General features: G+C 40.4%; 3 protein-coding genes across 7 annotated transcripts in view; all 3 read left to right on the top strand.

Moving 5' to 3' along the window:
* The first annotated feature begins 18 nt into the window (after window positions 1-18).
* Window positions 19-6,029, top strand: fkbp9 (FKBP prolyl isomerase 9). Its single transcript, XM_076301424.1, has 10 exons — window positions 19-500; window positions 808-953; window positions 2,184-2,373; window positions 2,480-2,625; window positions 3,342-3,531; window positions 3,844-3,989; window positions 4,164-4,350; window positions 4,600-4,745; window positions 5,296-5,459; window positions 5,596-6,029. The coding sequence occupies exons 1-10, from the start codon at window positions 298-300 to the stop codon at window positions 5,770-5,772; spliced, it is 1,695 nt and encodes a 564-aa protein (XP_076157539.1). The 5' UTR covers window positions 19-297; the 3' UTR covers window positions 5,773-6,029.
* A 7,416-nt stretch (window positions 6,030-13,445) lies between these two features.
* On the top strand, window positions 13,446-21,165 carry atp6v1c1b (ATPase H+ transporting V1 subunit C1b). 2 transcript variants are annotated; one of them, XM_076301434.1, is made up of 13 exons: window positions 13,446-13,602; window positions 14,085-14,239; window positions 14,742-14,809; window positions 15,151-15,236; window positions 15,433-15,527; window positions 15,679-15,770; window positions 16,655-16,753; window positions 16,882-16,950; window positions 17,543-17,635; window positions 18,370-18,463; window positions 18,903-19,000; window positions 19,150-19,273; window positions 20,442-21,165. In XM_076301434.1, the coding sequence occupies exons 2-13, from the start codon at window positions 14,108-14,110 to the stop codon at window positions 20,535-20,537; spliced, it is 1,146 nt and encodes a 381-aa protein (XP_076157549.1). In that variant the 5' UTR covers window positions 13,446-13,602; window positions 14,085-14,107; the 3' UTR covers window positions 20,538-21,165. The 2 variants fall into 2 exon arrangements, with proteins under 2 accessions (XP_076157549.1, XP_076157548.1); XM_076301433.1 differs by having other exon boundaries at window positions 14,080-14,239.
* Window positions 21,166-22,014: 849 nt separating this feature from the next.
* The window catches only part of spire1a (spire-type actin nucleation factor 1a), a 41,953-nt gene continuing 36,285 nt past the window's right edge, over window positions 22,015-27,682 (top strand). For all 4 annotated transcript variants that reach the window (XM_076301417.1, XM_076301415.1, XM_076301416.1 and 1 more), the window contains exons 1-2: window positions 22,015-22,495; window positions 26,825-26,856. In XM_076301417.1, the coding sequence (XP_076157532.1) occupies window positions 22,147-22,495; window positions 26,825-26,856 (381 nt within the window). In that variant the 5' untranslated portion in view covers window positions 22,015-22,146. The remainder of the gene's footprint in view (window positions 22,496-26,824; window positions 26,857-27,682) is intronic.

Below are 27,682 nucleotides of genomic sequence, written 5' to 3'. Positions count from 1 at the left end.
ATTAACCCCGCCTTTCCAAATGCATTTCTGAGCAGCCTATAGTGAGCAGAGTTAACTTTTGGAGTCAATCTAAGAAGAAGAAGCCGCGAAGGGTGGTCTGTGCAGTCTTGCAGGCGAAGTTCCACGTCTACATGTTTGATTTGCGCCTCTGGGCATAGCTTACGACGTGGTTACTACGAAAACGACCGAGACAGAGGAAGAAAAAAGTTGAGTAGGTAGGCCACACTGCAGGAAATCTCTGCAAGGCGGAGATCAAGCGGCGCCGGCTATCCATCCCACCTCATTTGGATCTGGAAGATGATAACGCTTACGCACAATATGATTTTATTACCGTTTCTCGTAGCTTTTGTTTCGTGTAATGCCCCGCCGGTACCAACCGATGACATAATCATTGAAAAAACCTTTAGTCCAGAGCAATGTCTGCGCGCAGTTAAGAATGGAGATTATGTTAGGTACCATTATAACGGCATGTTCCCAGACGGGAAGAAGTTCGACTCCAGGTAAGAAAATGTCTTTCTCAGTCACTCTCTTAAAATCTCTCTCTCTTTCCCCAAACCTCTGCCCCATTTATTGAGTGGCCACGCAAGTACAATATGGAATTAATTTAGTCAATCTCTGCTCTAATACTGCATCTATGACTTTTACCTTCAATCAGTTGAACCATTCGGTACATCTGTGATTGCTCGGTTTCAGCCTATCAGTCTATATTGCAAATTATGGTTGATGATGCATGTACCATTAATGGAATGTTTGGTCTGATTTACAACGTTGACTGTTATTTCTGTGTCTCTTATGTGTATGTGGCAGTTATGATCGTGGCTCCACCTATAATGTTTTTGTGGGTCGGAAGCAACTTATCGCAGGGATGGATAAGGCTCTGCTGGGAATGTGTGTGAATGAACGACGACTTGTGAAAATACCCCCACATTTAGCCTACGGCAAAGATGGTTACGGTAAGTGGCATTTGTGTGTCGCAGTGTAGCCTATGAGCATGTTTTTATGACTGTTTGTCTTTCAACTCATTCATGCATGATGTGCCTGGCAGCTGAGGAGTTGCACGCAACTTCATCAACTTTCAGTGCGTGTGTAGACTTGCATACGGTAACCAAAGATGGCCAAGATAGCGGCCCATGGATAGGAAAAATTCATCTGACTGACACACAAAACGCCCAACTATTGAATGTTAACAATGGGACAGGCAGAAGCAACAGAACGTGGTTGGATGTTCCCTATGCCTCAGAGGACCCGTGGCACTTTGTGGGTGGGACTTCTGATGTCCGACCAGCTTTGACGAAGCTCCTGACGAGGAGCTGCTCATAAAATAGGAATAAAAAATATATTTTTTCTGAATTGAAACAAGAACACACTCACAGAGAAGTATTTTTGAATGATGTAGGCTAGTCGTAGCTGCCAAGTGGCTGTGCTGTAAGAAGTTATTTTCCTAGTTCAGTTGACAAAATGCAGGTTTTTACAGTTTAATGGTAGGCTATGTTAAAACAGTTGATTCGTTTTCATAACTTTCCAAAACTCACTGTGACGGTATAGGGCTGATAAATTCACCTGTTGAGTAGTAGTTCTGGCTATTCACTGTGTAGTTGTGTGCTCCAGAAGTGAAAGTGTACAATTTCAGATATACACAGGAGAGAGGTGTTAAATTCCTTGTGCTATAGGTAGATGATTTCCCACAGTGGTCAATCAACAACCAAGCCTATTCAAGAAATGATTTGGGACACAAAAACGATGCTCAATTAGATGGTGACAAATCACTAATACGCCACATGTTGTACCTGGGATCCGTAAAGGCCCTCCCTCATGGTACAATATGCGCTACCAGTAACCTGAATGCCCAAAGAACCAAATCAGCAAAAATAATATTACCAACAAAGCATCTTACATGCAATAAGTAGGCTTCTTTAGTGAGTGCTTACACAATTATGAACAGGTTTTTTAGGGTGTCTCCAAGTCTTCATAATGCAAGCCAGGTCTGTTGGCTTGTTGGATCATTATTGTTCTTAGACAAAAGTCTGTAATGCCTTTGTTAAAGTGAAACTCAAAATCAGTCTGAAAATGTTGCAGCCAGCGTTTTTGGAAAAAACATTACTCCTTACTCAGAGAGGCTGAATAAGATTCAAACAACCTTCATAAATGTGTAATAAATATTAAATAAATGTCTTCCGGTACAGGTGATATCATCCCCCCAAATTCGGTGCTGCACTTTGACGTGCTATTGCTAGACATCTGGAACTCCGAAGATCAGGTGCAGAGTAATACCTACCACACGCCAGAGCACTGTGGCCGCAAGGTGCAGGTGTCCGATTATGTACGCTATCACTACAACGGAACTCTTCTGGATGGAACTCTGTTTGATTCGAGGTGACTACATGGAATCACTACGTGGAATAAAGTTGTTATTATAGGATGTTTTTTGTTGATCTTTCCAACTTGATTTTGACACCTCCACTTGTAAATCTTCTTACAGTCACACACGCATGCGTACATATGACACGTATGTTGGCATTGGTTGGCTGATCGCTGGGATGGACCAGGGCCTTCTGGGAATGTGTGTGGGCGAGAGACGCATCATCACCATGCCCCCATCACTTGGCTATGGGGAGAATGGAGATGGTATGCACTAGGATTTTTGAATATTATAGGCCAATGATTGCCTTTTATTACGGAGCCCCTAATGGGACATGAGAAAAGTTTAGTTTCATGTGCTCACATGAAACTTTCATGTGCTCACGTGAAACTTTCATGTGTGCTCATGAAAGTTTCATGTGAGCGCATGAAAGTTTCATGTGCGCACGCAAAACCTTTTCACATGAAACTTTCATGTGCGCACGTGAAACTGTCATGTGCGCACATGAAAGTTTCACGTGCGCATTTGAAACTTTCGTGTGCGCACAGGAAAGTTTCACGTGAGCACATGAAAGTTTCACGTGAGCACATGAAACTAAACTTTAGATTTGATTTTACTCATGTCCCTCTAGGGGCTCCGTACTTTATTCCCTCAGTTTGTGAGTACTATACTTGAGTGCTGGCTTTTGTATTAATTTTATGCATATTATAATCTTTCATGCATCTTTCATATTAACATCTTTCTGTGGATTTTGGAGAGTTTGTTAGAGTTTTCTGTAAAGTGCTATAATTGGTTTTACTACATTGTAAAACAGTGCTATACAGACATGCAGAAGTTGAGAAGCGATAAACAAGTAGACTGTAGTCTTGTATAGCTCAGATACCAAGACTTGGATTCCCAGGACCTAAATGCAATTCAAGAAACCCTTGACCAGCTGAAACAAGTTTGCTAACTTTGTCTCTGTGTCTTTAAACCATTGTAGGTAGTGATATTCCTCCTCAGGCTTCACTAGTGTTTGATGTGGTGCTCTTGGATCTTCACAACCCAAAGGATGAAATTGCCGTCGAGGTTCAACATCTCCCAGACCCTTGTCCTCGAAAGAGTGCTGTTGGTGACTTCATGAGGTACCATTACAATGGATCCCTGCTGGATGGAACCTTTTTCGACTCAAGGTAATTTGTTCAACTTTCAACCCCCTGTTGCACGTCACATTTTAATTGGCTAGCTGCTCCTGCCTCCTGGCTCCCCAAAATGCCGGATCATGTGAACAGACACAGCAGGCTGGCAAATATTTACCTCGTTTTTAGACACACAATGTGGTAAAAAGACGTCTTCCCTTCCCACAAATTTTGTGTGATCTCAGTGTAAAAGGGGCTTCTGATAGCACAGAATTATGGTTTAGGATTTGTAATCCTTTTTAAGTGTTTTTATATTAGATACTGTATCTCAGCTATCCATCTTTTACATTTTTCTTTGTGTTGTAGTTATTCAAGGAATCACACTTACGACACATATATTGGGAAGGGCTATGTGATCGTTGGAATGGACCAAGGACTGCTTGGTCTTTGTATTGGAGAGAGGAGAAGAATCACCATCCCACCTCATCTTGCTTATGGAGAGGAGGGGACAGGTATGCATTAGCCAGAGAGAGAGAAAGAGAGAGAACAAAATAGTGTGTGTGTGTGTGTTTGTCCGTGTGTGAGTGTGTATGTGTGTGTCTATGTAGATATGTGTGTGTAACAGAATATCTGCTTACTGGTGTGGTTATCCTGTCCAACCTCATCTCAACTATTCTTCCTCTCAGGCACAAAGATTCCAGGCTCAGCAGTTCTGGTGTTTGATGTTCATGTGATCGATTTCCACAACCCATCTGACTCAGTGGAGATAACCAGCACCAAGCCTGAATCCTGCTCACCTCTATCTAAAAATGGAGACTATGTCAAATACCACTACAATGCCAGTTTACTAGATGGCACAGACATAGACTCTACGTAAGTTGCAGAAAAAACACACACACACACACACACACCGCTAAAAATGGATATTATGTCAAATGCCACCACAATGGCATTTTACTGGATAGCACAAACATAATGTTACAACGAAACACACACAGAGCAAAGTAGAACCTGTCCATGTAGGTCTTATGGTTCTCGTCTGTAGCTTTAGTATTGCATTTAGCAATAACTAGTTTTCCATCTTCACCATTGATTTATATGTGATGTTATCTTCATGTGTAGTCACAACTATGGGAAGACATATAATGTGGTTCTGGGAGCTGGCCAGGTGGTCATTGGCATGGAGCAAGGCCTGATGGGAATGTGCGTGGGAGAGAAGCGACGCCTCGTCATCCCTCCTCATCTAGGCTACGGAGAGAGGGGAGTGGGTAAGACTCACATGTACACATGTAAACAGACACACACACTGGCCTACAAACAGGAACGAGTGGCTAGACCCAGACTTCTCCTTCATCAGAACTCATCTCATAGAAGTCATCCACCCCCCGAGCTTACTTCACAGATCTAGAGTGGACATGGTAAATGCATAGTTCCACATTTACCTCTAACATGCATGCATCAAGAACAGAGGCATTCTTTGTAGAAATGAAAAATGCCACTTTCTATCATAGATGGTTGCTAAAAATCCTTGACCCTGATCCAAACTCCAAAAACTTAAACAAATTGTTAAATCTCATTTCACTATAATGGATGACTGGTACGTGACCAGGGAACAATAGATATTGTCCAAGCTTCATATCAGGACTTTGATTATCAATGTTTATCAACAATAGTTAGCTGTTTGATATTCCTAACTTATTTCCTATCCCCCCCCCTTTGATATCAGTCACATTTCCAATAATTTCACCCATACATTGATGGAAAGCACCTTGATAACCTTCTATAACACTATATGTGTGTGTGTGTGTGTGTGTGTAGAAGGAGAAGTTCCTGGCAGTGCAGTACTTGTGTTTGATGTCGAGTTGATTGAGATGGAGGAGGGCCTTCCTGAAGGCTACATGTATGTATGGAATGATGATGTCTCTCCAGACCTCTTTGTGGAGATGGACAAAAACAAGGATGGCAAAGTCGAAGCAAGCGAGGTACATAATCTCTCCTAAAACCCATCCGATGTTTGAATTGTACCTGTAATTAAGAGTGCATACTTGCCTACTTGTTTCTAAATTTCTAACTCATTTACCTGTCTGTGTGTGTGTGTGTGTGTGTGTGTGTGTGTAGTTCTCAGACTACATTATTAGACAGGTGAATGAAGGTCGTGGTCGCCTGGCTCCTGGCTTTGATCCTAACCGTCTCATCGAGAACATGTTCAATAATCAGGACCGCAACAAAGACGGACACATCACTGAGGCAGAGTTCAAACTGAAGGCAGATGAAACCACTCATGATGAACTTTAAGAGGGGTCTTAGGAGGGTCCAGTGATTTCAGGGGGTTTATGAACAGATGTCTGTGGTTGTGTGTCAGGGTGTAAGAGGTAACAGCTGTGTGTTTATGTGTATGTGTGTATCTATGTGTGTGTGTGTGTGTGTGTGTGTGCGTGTGTGTGCGTGCGTGCATGTAGCAGTGCAGAGACTGTGTGGTGCCGTTATGTGTTTGCTGTTAGAATGCTCTTTTATAAAAAATAAATTCAAAACCCTCTAACCCATAAAGGGTACTGGTGTGTTTGTGTGTCCTTTTGTTATGTGTAAGTACTGTATGTGGTTCTATTTATGCACGATATGACATGATCTGAACTTGTTGTAATTCCAAGGGATACCTAGGGAATCCTCTGATATGTGAGCTTCAGAGTTGCCTATTCGGTTAATGGAATAATATTCCCCAAGAACACAGTGAAAGGTGTGAGATTTTGAATATTCTAACATAAGATTCTGTTCCGCAACAATTGAAGGTGTCATGCACTATGAAGCGGTGTTTTCAGCAGTGTCTTGAAAGAGGTGATGCTGGTGCAGTTATGGAGATGGTGTGGGAGACTGCTCCAGCCTGGGGTCCATGACACTGAACAATTTGTCACCAGTGAAGGCTAATCTGATTTGGGGGACAACCAATGATCCTGTGTCAGAGACCCTGAGATGGCAGGTGGGAATGTAGGGCTGAAGGAGTTCTGGGTGGGCAGGTCTCTAAAGGTAGTTAGGAGTTTGTAATGGATACACAAGGAGATGGGTGACCAGTGGAGTTGATAGACGATTGGGGGGGACTGTAGAGGCTGAGTTTTGAATGTACTGAAGTGTGATTATTTTTGTAATGGCGGCGAATAGGGAGTTACAGTTACAGTAGTCAAGATGGGAGGTGGTGATTGTACCAGTATACATGAGAACACAAGACTGTGTTGCCATGGATAATCATGGAATCTACGAGTTAAGAAGCAACCCTCGTATCCTTATGATTTTAGTGTGTCTTATTTTGAATGCAAAAAGTGGCCATGATAAGAACAGACCTGTAGGCCTACACAAGTTAATGTATTTAACTGAATGATGTTGCTACCCGCTATGTGAAGAAAATAAAGCACGCTTCCCAAATCTGCTCCCTACTCCTGCAACTCTTTGTGAATCTCAAGTCTAACACTATTGTAACACTGCACAACAACAATATACACAGTCTGAACTACTAGAGGTGCTTGAACTGTAACAAAACAACAAAATTGTGTGTTTGTAATTTGTGTAACAACAGATAAAGTATATTTTGGTATACCAAAAGCACATCTGTATCCACATTATGTGTGTGCATATGTGAGTGTTGTGTGTATGGATGGAATTTCACAAAATTGGCCGTGAATTCAAATTTAACCTTTATCCTTTGAACGTTTACATCACAAGATAATAGCAGATGCATGTCTTGAGATAGTGAAGTGTGTCAGTTGCAGCTCTGTGGATAGAATTTCACAAAATGTGGTGTGTATCTCAATAATGTGGTAATGATGCAGCATAGAATGGGATACAGTTAGCCAGCAATTAGGCCCATAGATAATAAACATAGGCTGGCCTTGCACCTTGAATACCTCGATAAATAGACACGTTCTATAATATATACTTTCACCAAAGACAAACAAAGAATACTTCATTTGTATAATCACTTAAACACAGAAAAAAGAACAGGCAAATGGTGAAAATATTTATTTAAGATGTGAAAAAATATAGGCTATTAGATGTGGATTATCCAACCAGATCCTCACTTTGATGTCTTCATTCTTCTCAATGAAATGATCTGGAGGAATGAAGTACTGAGTTTAATTGGTGTGGACGTCTTGTGTGAATAACTTTTGAATAGAAAATATGATTTGTTTGCTGTTGACTAAATACTGAAGCTGGAAAATTAAAGAGGACAAACCTACCCATTGGCCAAACCACATTTTGCTTACAAAAACATTTTTGTCTAAATCTGGACAACGTCTCTCTTACTTCATTAACTACTAAAATCAGTATTTTAGAACTGTGAAAAACTTACCAATATAGGGTTATAGACTTAGTAATTTCATTCTCAATGTGAAACTGGGTCTTTTCCATATGTTTTGGAGTCGGCATTCCACACAGTCTGAAGACTTTTTTTGTTATGTAGTCCTATACAATGACAATGTGACAAACCACGTGGTTAAAACGAATAATAAAAGCTTCTGTAACATTGTTCACTATGAGTTAAATCTTGATGGAATTGGTGTTAATTGCACCATGGCATAATCCATGTTAACGACATACGCTGTAACAGATCAGTGATTCTGTGCTTTGTGAAACTTACCTGAACATCACGCAAGGATTTGATCTTGCTCATATCAAACTTAGGTCGTGGCTTGTACCAAGCAGGTTTTGTTTCAGACTCGTTGGGATAGATATCCAAAAGGATCTCCCAGCAGAGTTCATATATATGCTTCACATATAAAAGACAAACATTGAAATGTTGAAATTATATCCTTATACAGGACTAGTCTCATGTGAAGGTGTTAATAATAAATCATAGTAATTCAACTGATGGATTTAACTGAATTCATTAGTACTATTGTTAAAAGACCTAACCTTGGTGTAATTGCGCCTGGTAGTCATCTTGAGATGTTGTGCGGAAGTTAAACTTTGTATAAAAAGTTCAGATGGAGATGGTTTGGGTAGTCCTGATAGAACCTTTGGGCCTTCTTCAAGGTCGTACATCTCCCATAATTCCTTGACCACAGAGTGCACCAGGTTTTGCACTTTAACTTGACGATCGTTAGGAGATGGCTGTGAGGTCTGCCTGTAATTCACTTTCAGCTCATGACCTTTCACCTTTAGACTTATTTTAATGCTCTGGTCAGTGGCCTGTTAAAGAGAGAGCGAGAGAGAGAGCAAGAGAGAGACACTGATCTATGAAATAACCAGTATTTCCTTTGGTGTGGAAATAAATCAGGTTCTGTTGTACTTTACCTAAAATATGACACCAGTCTCTCGGCATAATGATACAGTAGTAAAATAACTAATGTGCAAGTTGTCATGACAAGTGCAATACACAAACTAGCTGGATCAAGTTAACATAAGAATCATAGGTGAGCATCTTACAGTTCCAGTAGGCTGCAGTTGCTGTGGAGCTTTTGATGTCTCTTCTCCCATGTTCTCATGAACAGCTGGAGACTTTAGCAGCTCAAGGCCATCATCAGCACCATCCACCACATCAGCATTGGTCCCAATCAGATTATTGTGTGGCTGCAAAAACAATTCCTGTCACTCATACATCTCACATTAGAGGGGTTTACAAAGAAGTGAAGCTGGCTGCTTTGTTTTAGGGAAATTGGTGTAGCAAATCAATTTCACTCTTTGTTGAGGACTATGTGTTAAAAAAAACAGACACTTAAATAACAAAACACACCATTTCTAACATCATAACAACATTCTAACAAATTGGGTCCATGTGGTTCATTACAGTCTATAATTTGCATGGGAATGTAGATGCAATAGCTAATTCAGACTTCTCCAAATCCAAAACACATTCTTACGGGAACAGCTGGAGGACCCAGTTGAGAATCAGGCAACACTACCACCTCAGTCATCTCATAAATGCTGTCAGGTGTAGCAGTGGCCTGCTGAAAAGAGAAATAAAACAATCATTGATGCATCAAATTACATTTCCTTTGGTGTGTATAGAAATATGTATCAAGACATCAGTTTATGTCATTCTATATGTGAATTATGCTATCAGTCTCGCTGCATAAATGTCGTAGTATGCAAACTAATGGGCAAGCAATCTTAATATAATGAAATATACAGACTAGTTGGATGCAAAAGTTAAAAACAGTAGCGCGCAGTGGAAACAGTATTTGACCATTTTGTTATTGGAATAAGTTGGGAAGAGTTATTGGGATTTGGACTATTCCACAAACATTTCTAACCACCAAGCCAATTTTTACCTTAGTTGAAACCACCAGATGGAAGGACAACCAAGTCATAGCATTGTATCATCACTTTAATGTGTTGCATGTTATCACTTCCTTATGGTGTTTGCCCTTTGCATGCCTTTTAAATTCTTACCATGTGTGCCAAAGTTGGGACCATGCTACTGCCACCATCTCCAATGCTTCCCCACAGTGGTGGCTTTAGTGGAAGTTTACCATGTGGCTCACCTGAAGGCAAAAATAATTTACATGTGATAATGAAGACATGTAGACATGATACATTACATTTGTAAATTAAATCTCTAATTTCCAATGGAAATATACATAAATATATACTTACTTCCAGCCAATAGGACATCCATCCTGAGTAAAACCACTCAGGTTTGATGCTTTCAAAGAATTCAATACACCTGATAATGATAACCAAGCCTATTTCCAATCAAACCAAACCTCAAATGACCTGGAATCACTGAAGATTCTACTTTGTCAAATTTGGAATGGAATTTTATGAGGTCAGTAAAATAAACATTCCATAAATTGCCATGGCAATAAATGTGAGGCAGCAACAATGGGTTTAGAATGTTTATTCTCTTCACCTCAATCTTCACCCCCAAATCAAATCAAAAGACTGTAGCCTATGATTAGCCTATGATTACTTTGATTATATTTTTAAGTTCACTAATGATTTAGCAGTGGTTGGCCTCATTTCTGACAATGAGCAAGCTTACCTGAATGAGGTGTAGAGACATGGTGCCAGGACAACAATCTCCCATTAAATATTAATATGACATTATGGAGATCATAGATTAAAAGCATAGTCAGCAGAAGATGTATCATTGCCCTAAGATGAATGGCTCTCAGTTGGAGAGGGTAGAAGAGGTTTTAAATAGCTTGGTGTCCATATTACTGAAGACCTGATGTGGACCAAGCACACTGATTCCATGAGGAAGGCACAACAGCGTTTTTTAAATCTTAGACGCCTCAAGAAATTTTACAGATCCATTAGGCCAGTGTTTCTCAAAGTGTGGTCCGGGGACCACTGGTAGTCCACAAGCTATCCCAAGTGGTCTGCGAGCAGACGTGGTAAAATATAATATAGATGAGTTGTTTGCAATATTGAACCAACTTGTAGCTATGTAAATCCAAACACTGCCTATGTAAGTTAAATCATATGAATCCTCTGACACAATAAGCAAAGTGCAAAGACAGTAAGTAAGGTGGTTCAGTGAGTAGGCCTATTGTGTAATATACTGTTGAAGTAGGTATACTGTTTTTTTTTAGCTATAGGTGGTCCATTTTGTTTTTATTGGTTAATAAGTGGTCCTTGGTCTGAAAACCAAGAAACACTGCAGTAGGCTATTGAAAGTGTTCTTACAGGCATAGCCTAGAAATAACACACAACAAATAAGAAAAAGCCCTGCAGAGGGTGGTGAGGTCAGCAAAACGTACCACCAGGATTACACTATCCAACCATCATGAAATGTAAATCACTGAAATGGTTTAAAACAACACTGATAATGTGCTGGAGCAGTCAGTCAGAGTTTGGGAATGGGGGAAATTGCATTATCCAGAAGTGCAAACCTACCAGTATTCACACATGCTCTTTGATACATGCAAATTGTAGGCCTTGAATGGGATGAATAAATGCAATCAACGTTATTTTTTATGGTGATCAGTATGAAACAGATTAATTAAATCAACTATAATTCAATGTAAAACAATACAAGCTGAACACTTCAAAGGACGGTGACGTCACAGGTTTGGGCGCTTAATCTTTAACTGATCAATACGGCAATTTGCTTAACTGGCTTAACATATTTTTGTAATAACGGAACGTGATGTAAACCACGTGGTGATAACCTTTATGTCTGGATAACTGGTATCGTGCTTCTACTCACATGAAGAGCTGACAGTAAGTGTTAAGTGTCAATGCTAACCAGGCTAATAAACAAACCATGCTACCGTGAGCAGTGTTGCCACAGTTACCTTGAAAAAGTAATCTGATTACTGATTACTTTTAAAAAGTAACTTAGTTACTTTACTGATTACTTGATTTTAAAAGTAACTATGTTAGATTACAAGTTACTTTATTAGTTACTTTCAGCAGCTGCAGACAACACCCCCAACGCCTCAACATAAAAATGATAACCGGTTTTGCCAATACTCACTATACTGGAAGTGCATTTTAACAGCAATGTATAGCAGACATCCCAACCTAACCTACTTAGATACTGAAATTCAGATGTTTGTTCAATAATGTCTAAGTACACCAAATAAGGAAGGCCTATTGATAGAAATTGTTATAGTAAAATATGTAGATTTTTTTTCATGTAGCCTTGGCAACTAGCCATCTTGTAGCCTATAGGCCTGAGTAATATGCAAATGAAATTACACTTGTTAAACTCACCTCAACAAGTCTTTTGCAATCATTTAACCTGCCGTGAGCAATGCTAAAGTTGCTGTTACAAACAGTGCAGTGTGCAAGATTATCATTATGTTTTAATCTTTTAAGACAATTGGGTACACTTTTGTGTATCTGATGTGAAATGGGTCTTAAATCTTCCTTTTTGAGGGGCACTGACGCTGCCATGACGCTTCTGTTCCTAGATACACTGACTGAACTGATTAATTATGTTTGGGAGAAAATAGATATAAGCACTTACACTGACGGATTGGTTGATTTAGCAAAACAGACCAGGATGCTCTCTGTCTTGGATGCGCTTCAGGCACAAACGCACCACTCCTCTCTTTTCCCCTCTCCGTTGTGTGCGCATTAAGCTATGCACACGCGATTTGAAGCAAAGATTCTAGAATCTTTGATTTGAAGTCCGGTCTGGCTTGCGTGCTCTTGTTCGCTCTAGGTTCCGGGAGATTTTATGTAATTTGCGGGCGTCAGGAAGCCGCTATCAATATGTGGGAGATTCCCAAAACTTCGGGAGACTTGGGATGTCTAGCTAGACAGCACTTTGTCGCCAGCACAGAATGTACAATGTACCTTAATGTTGTCATGTTTAGCTGACACAAACTCAAAGTAATGACTGATGAAATGTGCATCTCTCTCTCTCCCTCCATTGTTGTTTTCGTTTGTGTCGCTGCACGTGAATTGTCCTCATGCTGAAAACGTGAGCATAGCCTACATGACATTAATCCCCAAGACAAGAAGAAAGCAAAGAATATATCTTTTTATTAAGGAAAATAACAAAAATAGTAACGCACAGTAACTTAGATAAGTAACTTTAATCTGATTACTGGTTTGTAAATAGTAGCGCGTTAGATTACTCGTTACTGAAAAAAGTGGTAAAAATAGACTAACGCATTACTAAGTAACGCGTTACTGGCATCACTGACCGTGAGTAACGGTGAAGGGTAAAGTCACGTGACTTCTTTTGTAGTTTTGTAGTTAAACAAAAGGAGCAATTTCGATTTTTTTAAATAAGGCAAAATAGTGTCTGACATTTTCACAGAAGATTATTACTGTATAGACACTGAAAAATATTTTTGGTGGATAACATCGCTGATTTGGCTTCACAATATATTTTTAAAAATAGGTCTATGGGACTTAACATTGGAGCTGCTCTTCGATAGGAACGCAACCACTTGGGGCGCTGGTTACACATTTGAGGCCAGGCGATGGCAGTAGTGCTTCCATAAACGGGGTGCTGCCGCCTCACAGTAACAGCGAAGAAGATTGGATCTACTGCGCACGTATGTTCGCGCAGACGTAATATTATTCATCCGATCAGCTGACTTTGAATGTGATGCTACTGAAGGTCCTCTGAAACAACAACCTGATCATTTTGCTCTTATGCGTTGATAATTAAAAGAAGTGCTACATTTTATCATACGGTGTACGATTGTAACAAATCCACCCCCTGTATAGGTAAGATCTCTGTCTTATCGGCTCAGTATTTTATTGTCGTGACTCTGACTGCAGCAGCAGCAGCAGCAGCCACGGAAGCGTTAGGCTTAGTAACCTATAAGAAGACTTGTAGTAGTTATGTTAATAGTAGTCTGTTATGTTTCATGACTTAAACAGACATAATACCCTCTCTACTGTTACATTGTATTGTCTGATGGTTTTGGAGTTGTTAGCATGTCTCACTTGGTGAAGCAAATGACAATGAGCAATGAGCGTCAGTTTTTGTCATGAGACTCTCGTGACCCAAAGCATGTGAAATGAGGAAATGGAACACAAGTGATTAAAAGGCCATCGTTGAGAGATAGATTGTAGCATTAATTATTAATAATTTATAGACAGTTAAAATTCTGATGTCAAGTGTACAAAACAGTGATTGTATGAATATTTTATGTGAATAATTTATGTGGATAAATACCCCCCAATTTCATCTTGTGGTAGGGCAGGAGAACGGAGGACGCATACAGCCATGACTGAGTTCTGGTTGATTTCGGCCCCTGGCGATAAGACGTGCCAGCAAACATGGGACAAGATGAACATGGCCACTTCACGTCCCAACATCCTCTCCACCAACAACAAGTTCAACATCCCTGATCTTAAGGTGTGTGGGTTTGTGAGGGGTGTTACATTCTCATCTAATCATGGACACACTTCAATTCATCATCATCATATCAATATCCTAAGAATAGTACAATAACTTGAAAGCATTTGTCAGCTGTGAAAAACATTATTGCAATGCACAGGGATGGTGGTAGTTAAAAAGTTGGGGGTCTTGGCTTCCAAATGGATCCCTGGAAGGTTGTGAACTCAATCCCAGGAGCTTTGTGCCCCTGAGCAAGGCACTTAACAGCAAGTTGCTTCAGGTGGCAGTTGAAATTGGTTCACTGAAAGTTGCTCTGAATAAGGGTCTTCTAAATGACAAATAATGTAGCCTATTAATGTAGCCATAAATACAGGTTTTTTTTTTAGGGGCGAAACTTTGTTTGACGTTCAATAGGGCAGTGTTGGGAAGCCTTGCTACATCTTCCCTGTCTTGAACAAAGCACTTATTACAGCGTGCAGGTGTAGTAATTTGCTGTTTTGTCTTATGATGCGTGCAAAAGGTTGGAACCTTGGACGTTCTCGTGGGTTTGTCTGATGATCTGGCCAAACTGGACTCTTTTGTGGAAGGGTATGTTATTTGGGACCTTGTTCCTGTGATTTTATTCCAAAGTCTAAACTGCCATGTTTTGTCTCAGTGTTGAATAAACATGAGGAATTGTGAATTGTAAGTAGTCTTGGAGGCTAGCAGGAACAACGAGAGTTTACATACCCTTTACATGACCATGTACCTTCAAAATGAATTCATACAAACAAGCTGCATGGTATAAATGACATAATATTGCCTCATTAAATATTTAAATTCATAATTAGACTACAACTACCACAGTATCCATTACTGTGTCTCTTGCACTTTTATTTTTTCACCACTTGAATTGCAATTCTTTGCGCCTGTGAATGTCCTCTCTGCAGTGTTGTGAAGAAGGTGGCACAGTACATGGCAGATGTGCTGGAGGATAGTCGAGACAAAGTCCAAGAGAACTTGCTGGCCAATGGAGGTAAACATGTCACTTAATCAAAACATTTGCCATTTCTTGGTATTAGCATTTTCTACTTGCATGTATTTACAACACATGTTTACATTAGAATTCAAAACATTTAATTCAATTACTGTACAGTTACTGCCACATGAATATAATTGAAAAATGGCCCCACACAGAATGTATGATTTGTTGTGATTTCCCCTCTGCACAGTTGATTTGATTACCTACATAACAAGGTTCCAGTGGGACATGGCCAAGTACCCAATTAAACAGTCTTTAAAAAATATCTCCGATATCGTCTCCAAGGTGAGAACAAAAACTAGAATAAAGAAATATCTATGCCCATGTCAAAGATATTCAACTTTGACCCTGTCTGCACTTTTGGTTTATTTCTCCCTGTCTCTCTTATCCACTCTTGTGTCTCGCTTCCCCTTCAATCCTGCGTCCATCTGCACAGCAAGTGACTCAGATTGATAATGACCTGAAGGCCAGAGCATCTGCCTACAACAACCTGAAAGGCAACCTTCAGAACCTGGAGCGGAAAAACGCGTGAGTGACAGTCATATGCCATAACGACATAAACAAACCCAGCCCACAGCTCCAGTGACTGTGACAGGCCAGTGTGGAGAGAATCAGAGAGGGATCAGAACTTGGACAAACTGTGTGACAGTTGGGTGGGGGCAGCCGTGACCTACTTAGGGCTTCGGACTTGTAACTGGAGGGTTTTTGGTTCTAATCCCGACCAGTAGGAATGGCTGAAGTGCCCTTGAGCAAGGCACCTAACCCCTCACTGCTCCCCGAGCGCCGCTGTGTCAGGATTAGTGTGTGCTTCACCTCACTGTGTGTTCACTGTGTGCTGAGTGTGTTTCACTAATTCACAGATATACTTATACTTATACTTATACATGGTGCTGATTGATTACAGTATTTCAAAAGCCTTTTCTGGCCACACACACACACACACAATGTTGGCCATTGTGATGACCAGAAAACCTGAGCACCATGTTCAGTAATGTGATAAAGGCTACAGTAAGACAATAACACCAGATACCAGTGATATGCCTATGCAGGTAGCAACAGAATTTTTTCAATCAGAAATTCTAATTTAAATTTAAAACACTTGAAGTATGCTGAACATTTGAAATAAGTGTTGTTATAGACGTCACAGACAACTTTACCTGCTGTTAAAGTTAACTGGCATTTAGCAGACGCAGAATCACGGCGGGTTTGGGAATGGGACCCGGGCCGATGGATTGTCAGGTGGTGACGTTACTGCTGCTGCTCCACCACACATACACCACTTGTCTGTGTTCAGATGTGACGAAGTGAATTCTTTGTTAGCATTTTTGTCTGTAACAGACTTGATCATGGTATTGCCTATTGATGACACATATTGCACTATTAAAGGCAAATTTGTGTTTTTTTTCTACCAGGGGAAGCTTGCTGACCAGGAGTTTGGCTGACATTGTGAAGAAAGAAGACTTTGTGCTTGACTCAGAATATCTTATTACCCTTTTGGTTGTTGTTCCAAAGTAAGAGCTACTGTACATTTTAATTGCTTTTGGTAACTGTATTTTTGAAGACTTTTGGGTGTCTGAATGCATTTCTGTGAGATGTTTAGTGTATTCATTATGTATTCTGTTTTTGTTTGATACCATAGGACAAGCTATGCTGACTGGCAGAAAGCATATGAATCCCTGGCTGAAATGGTGGTTCCTCGATCAACAAAGTCAGTATCCATGAAGTGAACTCTGAAGTTAAATAAAAACATATCCAACTCCGCAGATAATTCTGTAAGATTACATAAGTATAATTGGATAGATGCACTCCCTCTTATATAAATGCCCTTTTAAGTGTGGTCTTGGTGAGCTATTATGTTGAGTTTCTGGAACATTTTGTAGCTGAAGAGTCACTGAGTCTTTGCTGGGAACAGTTGCCTAAGAATTCTGTTTCTGTCAGGCAGAGACATGCGTGCCTTGTAGGCAATAACATAAACGGTCGCCTGGGCCAGATGAACGAGACTAGTTTCTATGGAAACCAGCCCAACCCTTGCTTCTGTCACAGATAGAAGGATAAAATGCCAGCCATATTCAGACATTTTAGAAAGATATTTAGATAGATAGATAGATAGATAGATAGATCGATTTTGCACTTAGAACTGGAGTTGCTTTGTTTTTGAGTTCAAAATGTACAAAAGCATTTGCATGTGTTGCCTGGAGTCAAAGTGACTCATGTCTGGGGTGTCATCAGATCAGAATAAAGAGGTAACATTTAATGTTATGTTTTTAAAGTGTTTATACTTTGTCCTGTCCTTTTTCCAGTCTGTTGTTTGAAGATGGAGAAAGTGGCCTGTTCAGTGTCACCCTCTTCAGAAAGGCGGTAGATGACTTCAGACACAAGGCCCGGGAAAATAAGTAAATTTGTCCTTTTCTATTTGCTGCTTTAATGTTTGCTTTGTGGTGGTATGTGTGAAGAAGAGGAGCTAGTGTGATTTATAAAAAACACTCTAAACGCTCTTAAAGAGTGCTATATTGTTGTGCATAAGAAATCAAACCAAAGAGAAGATACTCTATGACTCAATTCCTTGAAATGTGTCCAACTGGAAATAATTCTGTGGTAAATCCTTGGTCTGCCAAACTTTCAAATCCTTTATATGATTGCCACATCTAAAAGGTATTTAAATGGAAAGAAAAACTGTGTGCTGACACACAAATGCATTTGGGCCATCTCGTCCATTTTGGGAGGTGTCATTTGTTATACAAAAGAAGTGGCATGGGGTCATATACATGTACTATGTCAACTGTGCTCAAATACTGAAATCCATTTAGCATCACTGAACATTTTTAAACAGCCTTTTGCTATTGTAACGGAGGCGAACTGAGCTAGCATGCTAGTTGCCCGTGTAAATCCTCACACCCCTAACCTTAAGAACGCTTCTAAGTAACTGCTGAGTTGGAAGCCTGGGCTTTTAGCTGAGTGGTTAGAGCATCCGACTCCCATGCCGGTGTGTGTCGAGGTGGCGGGTTTGAGGGCTGTGAGCGGCGGACGAATTACGACCTCTGTTACACTATCTGTGGTGATTTGTGAATTATCTGTAATTTAGGATGAACTGAGACGAGATGAACTGTGTCCTCTTGGTCTTTTCAAGGTTTTCTGTGCGTGACTTCCAGTACAATGAGGAGGAGATGAAAGCAGACAAAGAGGAGATGACGCGCCTCTCCACTGACAAGAAGAAGCAGTTTGTACGTGTTCCTATTTTCTCATTTTGTCGAATTTTCTCTCCTCTGCAACGTAATCTCTGACTGCAATAAATGGCAAAGTGTGCTAGGACACAGAAATGAAATGTGTGGTCGAAAATGGGTAGCGCTCAGTCTGAAGTATGACCATTACAATAGAATGTGCTTCAGGATATCACTGAACAACCTTGATATTTTAATGTATCACATATTTGCCTCCCAATATCCTGCTTGGTCCAATTGTAGTTGCTAGGAAGGTTACATATCTGATTTACCAAGGCTGCAAAACTGGCCTGATCAAAACATTTTATTATGTAAAAATCATTGATTTGCTTGTGTATTTTGTTCTTACCCTTTTGGCTTTAATGGTTTTGCCTTTCTGTTGTTGTTTATGAAGTGAACCAGTCACTGATTGATTCTTTCATTGATCAAACCACTTCAACAGGGCCCGCTGGTTCGGTGGCTCAAAGTGAACTTCAGTGAGGCATTCATAGCTTGGACCCACATCAAGGCTCTGCGTGTGTTTGTGGAGTCTGTCTTGAGGTAACAAAAAACAATCTAATATCTATCACATTGTTTCTGATGTGTTTCTGTTTCTTTGTGAGAAGATTTGTCTGTGCCTGTTGTCAGTCTTTGTAAATATTTGTAAATGTTTATCACCTATTAATGATGGAAATGTGTTTGATCTTTAGGTATGGGCTGCCTGTCAACTTCCAGGCCATGCTTCTTCAGCCCAATAAGAAGAACATGAAGAAACTGAGGGAGGTCCTCTATGACCTTTACAAACACCTCGACAGCAGTGCGGCCGTTATAGATGTGAGTGAAGACACTCAGTTGTATCTGGGCTCCTCTTCAAACTGGTCTAACAGCTGTGTTTTAAAGCAACACCAAAGAACTTTTCCTCTGACGCACGCACGCTATTTGTTTATCGAGCAACGGCTTTGCAAATAACTATGTCCTTAGGCAAGGTAGAATATGTTGCATGATTTTATGAAAGTACGATGTATTGCGACATCATGCAAGTCAAATTTGTAGTTTCTTATGTCTCATTCCATCGAACTACAGATCCGCTACCCGATCTGGCAAACTTACATAGTGCGGTTATAGCCGATAGAGGGCCGCGAAGCAAATGCAGAAGTGCCGTTCACCCTGTTACAAGTTGATGAACCACTGAAACGATTTTGGAAACATTATTTTAAGGTACAAAAAACTTTTTGGTGTTGCTTTAACTGAAAGTGCTTGGAAAATAAGCACTTAAACTGGAATTCTACATAAAGTACAGTGTTAGGCTACAGTACATATTGCAGTTCGTTCACTGCATGCTTTGTAGTTGCATTGGATGAAATTGTTCTACCATGCAGATTTGGGAGGAAGCAATAGAATTAATTATGTATTTCAAGATAGGATTTTGCAATGATAAAGATGTAGAATAATAGATGACAGTCTTTGGGATAGCCCCCTCATCTGTACTACAATAGGTTTTACTGTGCTGTGCATGACGTTTTTAAATAGTTATAGTTTGATTGGTATGTTTTAGGACAGTGTTTCTCAAAGTGTGGTCCAGGGACCACTGGTGGTCTGCAAGATATCCTAAGTGGTCCGCGAGCAGATGTGGTAAAATATAATATAGATTAGTTGTTTGCAATATTAAACCAACTTGTATGTAAATCCAAACAACACTGCCTATGTAAGCTATGCCAGTTTAAATCATATGAATTCTCTGACACAATAAGCAAGGTGCAAAGACAATAAGCAAGGTGGTTCAGTGAGTAGGCCTATTGTGTAATATACTGTTGAAGTAGGTCTACTTTTTTTTTTTTTAGCTAGGTGGTCCGTGAGGCTTTTTTTTATTGGTTAAGTGTTCCTTTGTCTGAAAAAGTTTGAGAAACACTGTTTTAGGATAATGTTGATGAGTACATGGGTCCACTGTGTTACTGATATCTTCTATTCTGTTTCTGATCTGATTTGTTCTGCTGTCTTCTAGGCATCCATGGATATTCCTGGTCTGAACCTAAGCCAGCAAGAGTACTACCCTTATGTTTACTACAAGATCGACTGTAACCTGCTGGATTTTAAATAAGATGGCACCAATCGTCTTTATGTCAGTGTGAAGCCTCATGTCAGATTCCTAAAGCTTTAATTTATTTCATTATGTGGCTTTCAAAAGTTTTCTTTCAGTTCCAATGATGCTGTTTTTTTCCGTACCCTGTCTGTTTGACTTTATCAGCTGTGCCCCTGCTTTTGTGTAAATTGAAGCTGCCTGTGCTCAAAAGGCCATACTGCATTATCACCAAAGCTGCAAAGCTGTGTTTATATTTTATTATTTTATGTTGTTGTTCCTGTGAAAACTGTCGGTGTTACAGTGATTATCAATCACCGTACAGAATACATGAACACTCTGTGAAAACAATGATATATTTGGGGTCCAGTATGTATCCTGAATTTGAAACCATTCCTTTATTTGTGTTGATAATGATGTGTTAAAGTGAAGATGTGAATGGATGGACCATTATAACGGTGGTGTGGTAGTTCTTAACCCCCCCACTGCAGTCTAACATCATGTGGTAGATGTAGTGATCATTTCTGATTGTGGTATCAAAGCAATATGTATATTCACATGTGTTTATGAAACATTTTATTGAAAAACAAAACAGCCCCAACACTTAATATACAAAACAAATAAATGTATATTTAAAAGGACAACAAAACTTTATTTTCTCTTGATAATATATCCTCAAACCAAAGATGAATTTGACCAAAGAGACAATAACATGAACAGTGTGTAAGCTATGAGAGAGAAAGAAGGTCATTAGGCCTACATTTACAGTGCAACAGCAACTTGGTGTGACTCGCTGATGTGTGCCATAACAACCACTGGATAGCGCACAAGTGCTTGGTAGTAGCCTTCATGAGGGGAGAACCGATTCATTTTTCCAAGTGAGTGACAATAGGCTAAGCGGTCATTACATTAATTGAAATTGTGTGGTAAAGGAAAAGTGATTTTAAGCGTAGGCCTACACAAATGCCGCACTACATTTTGAGTAGAAGCGAATCAAGCACGTTCGCAAATGGGTAGCGTTTAATATAACGAATGCGCCTGTGAAGGGAAAAATACACAAACTGACTCTTGTGAACAACATTTTAATTTAAATGTTTTGTTGGACATGTTATGTTCTGTTATGCCACTCTTACCATTTTAATTACATACAAACCAATTAGCAACAAAACAACACCGGTTATTCAAGTTCAAGTAGGCCTAGTTTATTGTACTCAAAAGGAATTATAAGTAGCCTAATGAAGTTCCTTGTGCTCAAGAGCCAGTTCAACTCTAAAGAATACATTAAAAATATCTTGTGTGTGTGTATATTGGGGTGGATTCCAACTGGAATACTAGGCCTACTACTTCAGATTATTTGTGGGTATAGGTTTACCTGCTCAGTGCATATTTACTATTTACCCATGTAAACACGACTGTCTTTGAGACCATGCGGAAAACGTCGTCATATGACCGCCTCTATAAGAAACGATGGGTATACTCGCACCGCTTGGAACACCGATTTAACGTCAGGCAATAGTGGAGGCAGCGCAGGCCACATCAATGATTGACCTAACGTAAATTCGTTTCTTCGGCCGTTTCTTTGCGCGTGTTATTGCCAACTGGCCACTCCGCTTGTGGGTAAGACAACAGGATGGCCAAACGGCCAGGAGCCGACGAGGCTATGTTAATTTCACCAACGCTTCTTCAAGACTTCACCAATGAAGCAAACGCCGGAGACGTTCATATGGATTGCATGGACGGAGGGGGAGACGAATTGTCTCTGGACGAGATTTTAATACTTTATAGCCAACCTATAAATGAAGAACAAGCATGGGCAGTGTGTTATCAGTGCTGTAGGTGTCTGGCGCAAAAACACCGGCGAAGAAATTCAAAATCAGCTGAAGCGCCCAGTGGAGACTATGGTAGAAGGATTGACGGCCCCGGGGATGTTAGGATTCTAAAAGATGGGACCATAAAATTACAACATCAAAACAATCAAGGTAAGAAAGCCAAAGAATACGTTTGGCATATAATTGGGTGTGAGATATTACGATTGGTCATAGCCTACTACAGCCGACATGCTTGATTTGAATGTGTTTGTTATTACGCATACGCTTTTGAAATGATTGCATACAATTTCAACTAGGCTATACTATTTTTAATTTATTATTCAATAAATGTATATTTGAGCTTGATGGTCTACATAAGCGAAACATTCTTCCCGTAATTCAGGTGGACATCACCTAGTCCTGATCCATGCTGGCACATTCTGCGTCTTTTCAGATGCCATCGTTACTGTCTGCGCCATGTGGCAAATTTGTTTACTGGTGTATCAACTCATCCAATTCCATGTAGGATACTTTAACATCAATTAAAGATTAAGCTTAACCAAAATAGAAATGCTGGGATTTCCCCCCCTCACTAGTCCACTAACTGACGTGGCGTTGTAGTCAATTTGTAGGCTAACGTTACATATGAGTTGTAGGTTATTAGTGTATTCGTGTTGTTGGCCTACCCACAACACCCTGCAGCGGCATATTGGATGCTGTTTTATGGTATAAAGAGAATTTCAACAGTAAACAGTCGACATGGTGAAATGAAAGGTGACGCTTGGGCCGTTGCTAAATGTAAACAATAGTGCCATGTGATCAATGCCATGGCTGACACCTTGAGGGGACGAACAAAAGGAACGGGTCCCTATATGTGTCGGCATGCTCTCATCTCGTCAATCTCCCTAACATAGGTTAAAGGCTATGGCATTTCTAAGCATCTGAAAGGCACACTCTTTGTTAACATGTGGAAATGTAAGATTTAGTGCAGGGGTTGTTGTGTTGATGCTATTTATAACCATTTATTGTATTATTGTGTCTGTATTTTGAAGTAGTGCACCTTTCTCCATGCTGACATACGTATTTTGGAGATGTTTTTTTGTTGACATTATGTGATCTCTGTCTCTCCTGATTCCTGGTACAGACAACCAGGCAGAGTGTGATTAATATCTGTGCAGATTTAATCATATGTGCTGGTAGCTCCATATCGCCCCAGGACCCTTGGATCAATTTATTTCCCCTCCCTTCCTCTCCCAGAAGAGTTCATTAATCTCATCCCCCTTTATCACTATTGGCAGTGTGCAGCCCAGGTTTATAGATGCAGAATCCAAGGCCATTATCGACTCTTGATCTATTCTTGTTTTTTTGCTCTCCATTAATTCTGTGTTCTTCACATTTTTTGTTCTTGTCTTGCCTTGCCTCATGAAAGCCTGTGCACTGAAGTGAGAAATAGGACTACCTGACTTGGTTAGGTGTTAGTAGGCTGGTTTTGGGATGTTCCTCCATGGGTGTTTCTGTAGACTTAGGAGGCCTGCCAGTCTCATAACCTTTGTATTTTGAGTTGGATGGTGCCCAGTGCACATGGGTGTGAGTGTATGTGGTGTTGTGTGTTTGAAAATCCTCCATTTCTGGAGTGATGGGTTACCCAGGGAAAAGACTGAAAGTAGGAGATTGTAAATGGCATTTGATATCATCAGCCTTCGAGAATTACTCTCCTGTATCCCCAAAAGACTGGCTATGTCCCACACATAGGTCCCCCACAGCTGTGGACATCCACTTGTCAGACCGGAATGACCAATCACAGCTGGGCATGGCTCTTGGCTGGGCCCACACACAAGCTGTGAATCAGCCCCAGAGGGAGTGATCTATTTCTCAAAGAGAATAATGTACTACATTCATCTTTTATTCAGCCCAGGAGGAGGTGTCTGAGGCAGATTTGCAGTGTACTGGTTCTTTGTTTAATTGTACATGTGTGGTACTGTTCCTGGTTGATGTTTTTATTTGTTGTTCGAAGAACAGTTTTGCACTTTGTAGCTATAATGTTGTGTGGGAGTGCATCCAGCTTTGAGGACCCAGACCACAGCATTCTGAGGCCAAGCATTGCCTTGGTGATGCATCATGCTTTGTCCAAATGAAAGAGCCACATTCACTTTAATGAGATGAGATTGTTGGATTGCTGTTATGCATCTATTTACTTGACTAAATAGAGGGTGCTTGTGTTCATCTGGTTAGGAGTTTTATGGATCATATGGTCACCCAGACATCCATAAAACTCTTGATGACCCAATAGTGGTAAATTCTCATGATCATATCAGAAAGTATTTCATAAAGGAAATAATTCACAAAGCCAAATACACTCATACTCTTAAACCTGGCCTCCAACCAGAGATAATTGCCTGGGAGTTTCCATTAGAACTACAGTATAATTGTTTTTCAAAGAGAATCATGAGTATCATGCTAGGTGTGTTCCATCATGTTTTGACTGTTTTATGTTGAAATAATCTTGTCATTGTGATCGACATCATTAGGGTGTTACCTAGAGGGTTTGTTCTACCTGGTTAATTAAGTGCTGAAATGCTTTGAGGTCTGTTATGCAACTTTCACCTCCCCACCCACCTTTCACACAAGCATGTAGACATCCAGACGGCATGCAAGGCTCTCCAAGGAAGAGTCAGCCAGCATGGTTGCCAAAACCAAGGCAGGGGGAGACTGGGATACTTGCCGCTGAGAGGTGGCGTGTGTGTGTCACAAGTGGGAGAAGTGCAGCAGGGCACACCCTGTCCTAGCAGCCCGTAAATCAAATGTTCCTGTCTGTTGGTGTGGCTGCCTCCCGCTCCCGTTCCCGTTCCTGCTCCCGCTCCTGCCTGTGCCACAGGCTCTGGGCTTCTGCAGCTGTGAAAGGCTGACTTGTGAGATGTAGGTTAATCTGGCCTGGATGGCCCTGCGCGTACCTTTTCCCTGCTCAAGTGCCTCACTGTGTCTCTGGGCTCTGAGGAATTAGGCCGGTCATGAGAGTGTGATCTGTCTCAGTGTCTTTCTAAAACGGCAGCGTTTATCTGCCTGAATACCTCGCTGTGTGAGCAGGAATGTAGTACAGGCTGTCGAGAACCAGTGAAACCTTTTTTTAAAAATAACTTTACAACTTTGTGCATTTCTCATAAAATCTCTTCAAACAAAATATCAGGTGTAGTGTTTTTATAGTGGGTTAAGTCTTTTGGAGGTGGGAGCAAAGCCATCTGTAATTCCAGAATATCACTACTGTACATGTATTTTGTATTCTGAAACTATTTTCCTGTGTATTCTTGGAGAGAATGCATTGGTTTTGTTTTTGGTCATTTACCATGGGCATCTCTCTAAACATTAGGGAATGTTGAGTTTTATACAGTAAGGGTCCGAAGAGGTCTTAACCCATTTTTTATAAATGATGCTAACAGATTATAGCCTCACGCCATACCATCTGCATAGGAAAAGGACTGTTACTTAGTGGTAGGCCTATATTCTCTAGTCGTTTTGAGCAAAGATTCTAGAACAGAGCTCTGTTCTAGAATCTTTGGTTTTGAGTCCCTCATCTCTTTAGCTAAAGACGTGTCCAGGATGTTGCCATGGGAGCGGCGGTGGTAGCCACTCTGCACTGCTGCTCATCCTCAGGGGGTTTAGCCTTGGACTTAACCTGAAGACATCTGGTCTTGTAAAGTCTTATCTGTCTGTCTGGCGCAGCCATGGGCTGTTTTTGTGCCTTTATAATGCATGCCCATACAGAGACTCCATGCATTACATTACATTACTTTACATTACATTTGGCTGACGCTTTTTTAGCCAAAGCGACTAACAACATGGTAAACAGTTTAAGTTTTAGAGCAATTCTCAACAATTTTAGGACAATTTAAAAACCATGCCTGCCAGTGCTGGTAGTGCAGACCACCATGCCCCCCTCTCCCGTCTGCATTTAATATTTTGAAGAGTTTGGTTCCAAAACCCTTTATCTCCATTTTTAAAAACATTGAAAAGTAATGTCATTTAATTGTGTATTTCATAATAATGAAATATTAATAAAATTGCAGTTGTTGTGTTTTGATTGAGTAAAGATAAGTCAATCAACAATACCCAACTACAGTTCTACTGAAATTACTTGAAAATGAAAATGTAAAAAAAATATTTATGAAAAGAACCAAACTCTTCATTTCGTGTTGTGTGAAACTGTATGAGGTAGCCTAGGTCTTAGATCTCACATTGCTGGAAAGGAAAAAGGAAGCTAAACATGTTTGATTTTCTTCTGTGAATTTATGCATGCTATACTTCTTGTTCATGCAAAGGTTCAACGTCAGCAGAACAGATTTTCATGAATAAAATATCAGGAGTATCTGAGGACCTGGTTTGTGCTATTAAAAAAACATGCATCTTTGCAGACATACATCTTTAATTATTTGTCAGTAGAGGGTAAACATTTTTTTAGGATCTTGTTATTAATTTTTTTTTTTTTCTGGCTCTTTTCCCTTACAGATACAATCCGGCCAGCCAGCACATCAATCGAGGTGAGTACTCTTCTGAAGCATTTGCAACTGTAACGTGAAAGACTTCACATGCTCAGAGGATTCAGAGTCTGTGTTCTGGAATTGGTTAAGACTGTTTTGTTTTAGTTAATGGCCTCCTTACACCAAACAACTTTGACGAGGCAGGTCTTTCGAGTAAAGTTTGAATGGGGGGCAGTAGTTAAAGGACTACAATCTTTCAAGAATCTTTCCCAAATCTTGTCAAAGTTGTTTGGTGTAAGGTGGCCATAACCTGTGCGGAAGTTTACCTGTGTGGAAGTTTACCCGTGCCTCAGTTTGACGTCTGACGGCTGACACGGGCCGTTCTGTGTGGTGGTGGGATGGTGATTCATGCTGTCGTGGTGACTGTTCCAGATGGGGGAGCTTGAAGTGTCTGATCTCGTTAGCACTTTCCCCTCTAGCAGATCTAAACAAGCCTGGAATTAAGGAAGCGAACACACACACACACACACACACACACACACACACACACACACAAAAAATTGTCTGAGACCTCCTGCTGTCCTCATACGTAGCTGTGTGGTTCTGCAAGGAAGCCATAGTTTCACTCAGGAGTTGGTGAAAATGTTTTGTCATGAAGTCAGTATCATTCAGTACACAGGCTTACTCTCATTAAAAAACAAATGTCAGTGGATGTATTGGTGTGTAGTTTCTGTCCTGTTGTGCTGGCATCTTATTCTGAGTCTAATGGCTCCATATAATAGGGGCAGTCTACTTCCTGGAACTCGGCTATGTCTGAGGCTTGTGCTTGTTTTCCATGAATCACTGTTGCCATCCTGCCAGACTTCAGCCAGTAGTAGTCTACAGG

This window comes from Alosa pseudoharengus, unplaced genomic scaffold (genome assembly GCF_046254945.1).
Source record: "Alosa pseudoharengus isolate Yale_2024_CS ecotype anadromous, Long Island Sound unplaced genomic scaffold, YU_APseudo_1.1 YU_APseudo_1.1_scf_23, whole genome shotgun sequence".
Lineage (NCBI taxonomy): Eukaryota > Metazoa > Chordata > Actinopteri > Clupeiformes > Clupeidae > Alosa > Alosa pseudoharengus.
This window is presented reverse-complemented; position numbering and strand designations above follow the sequence as displayed.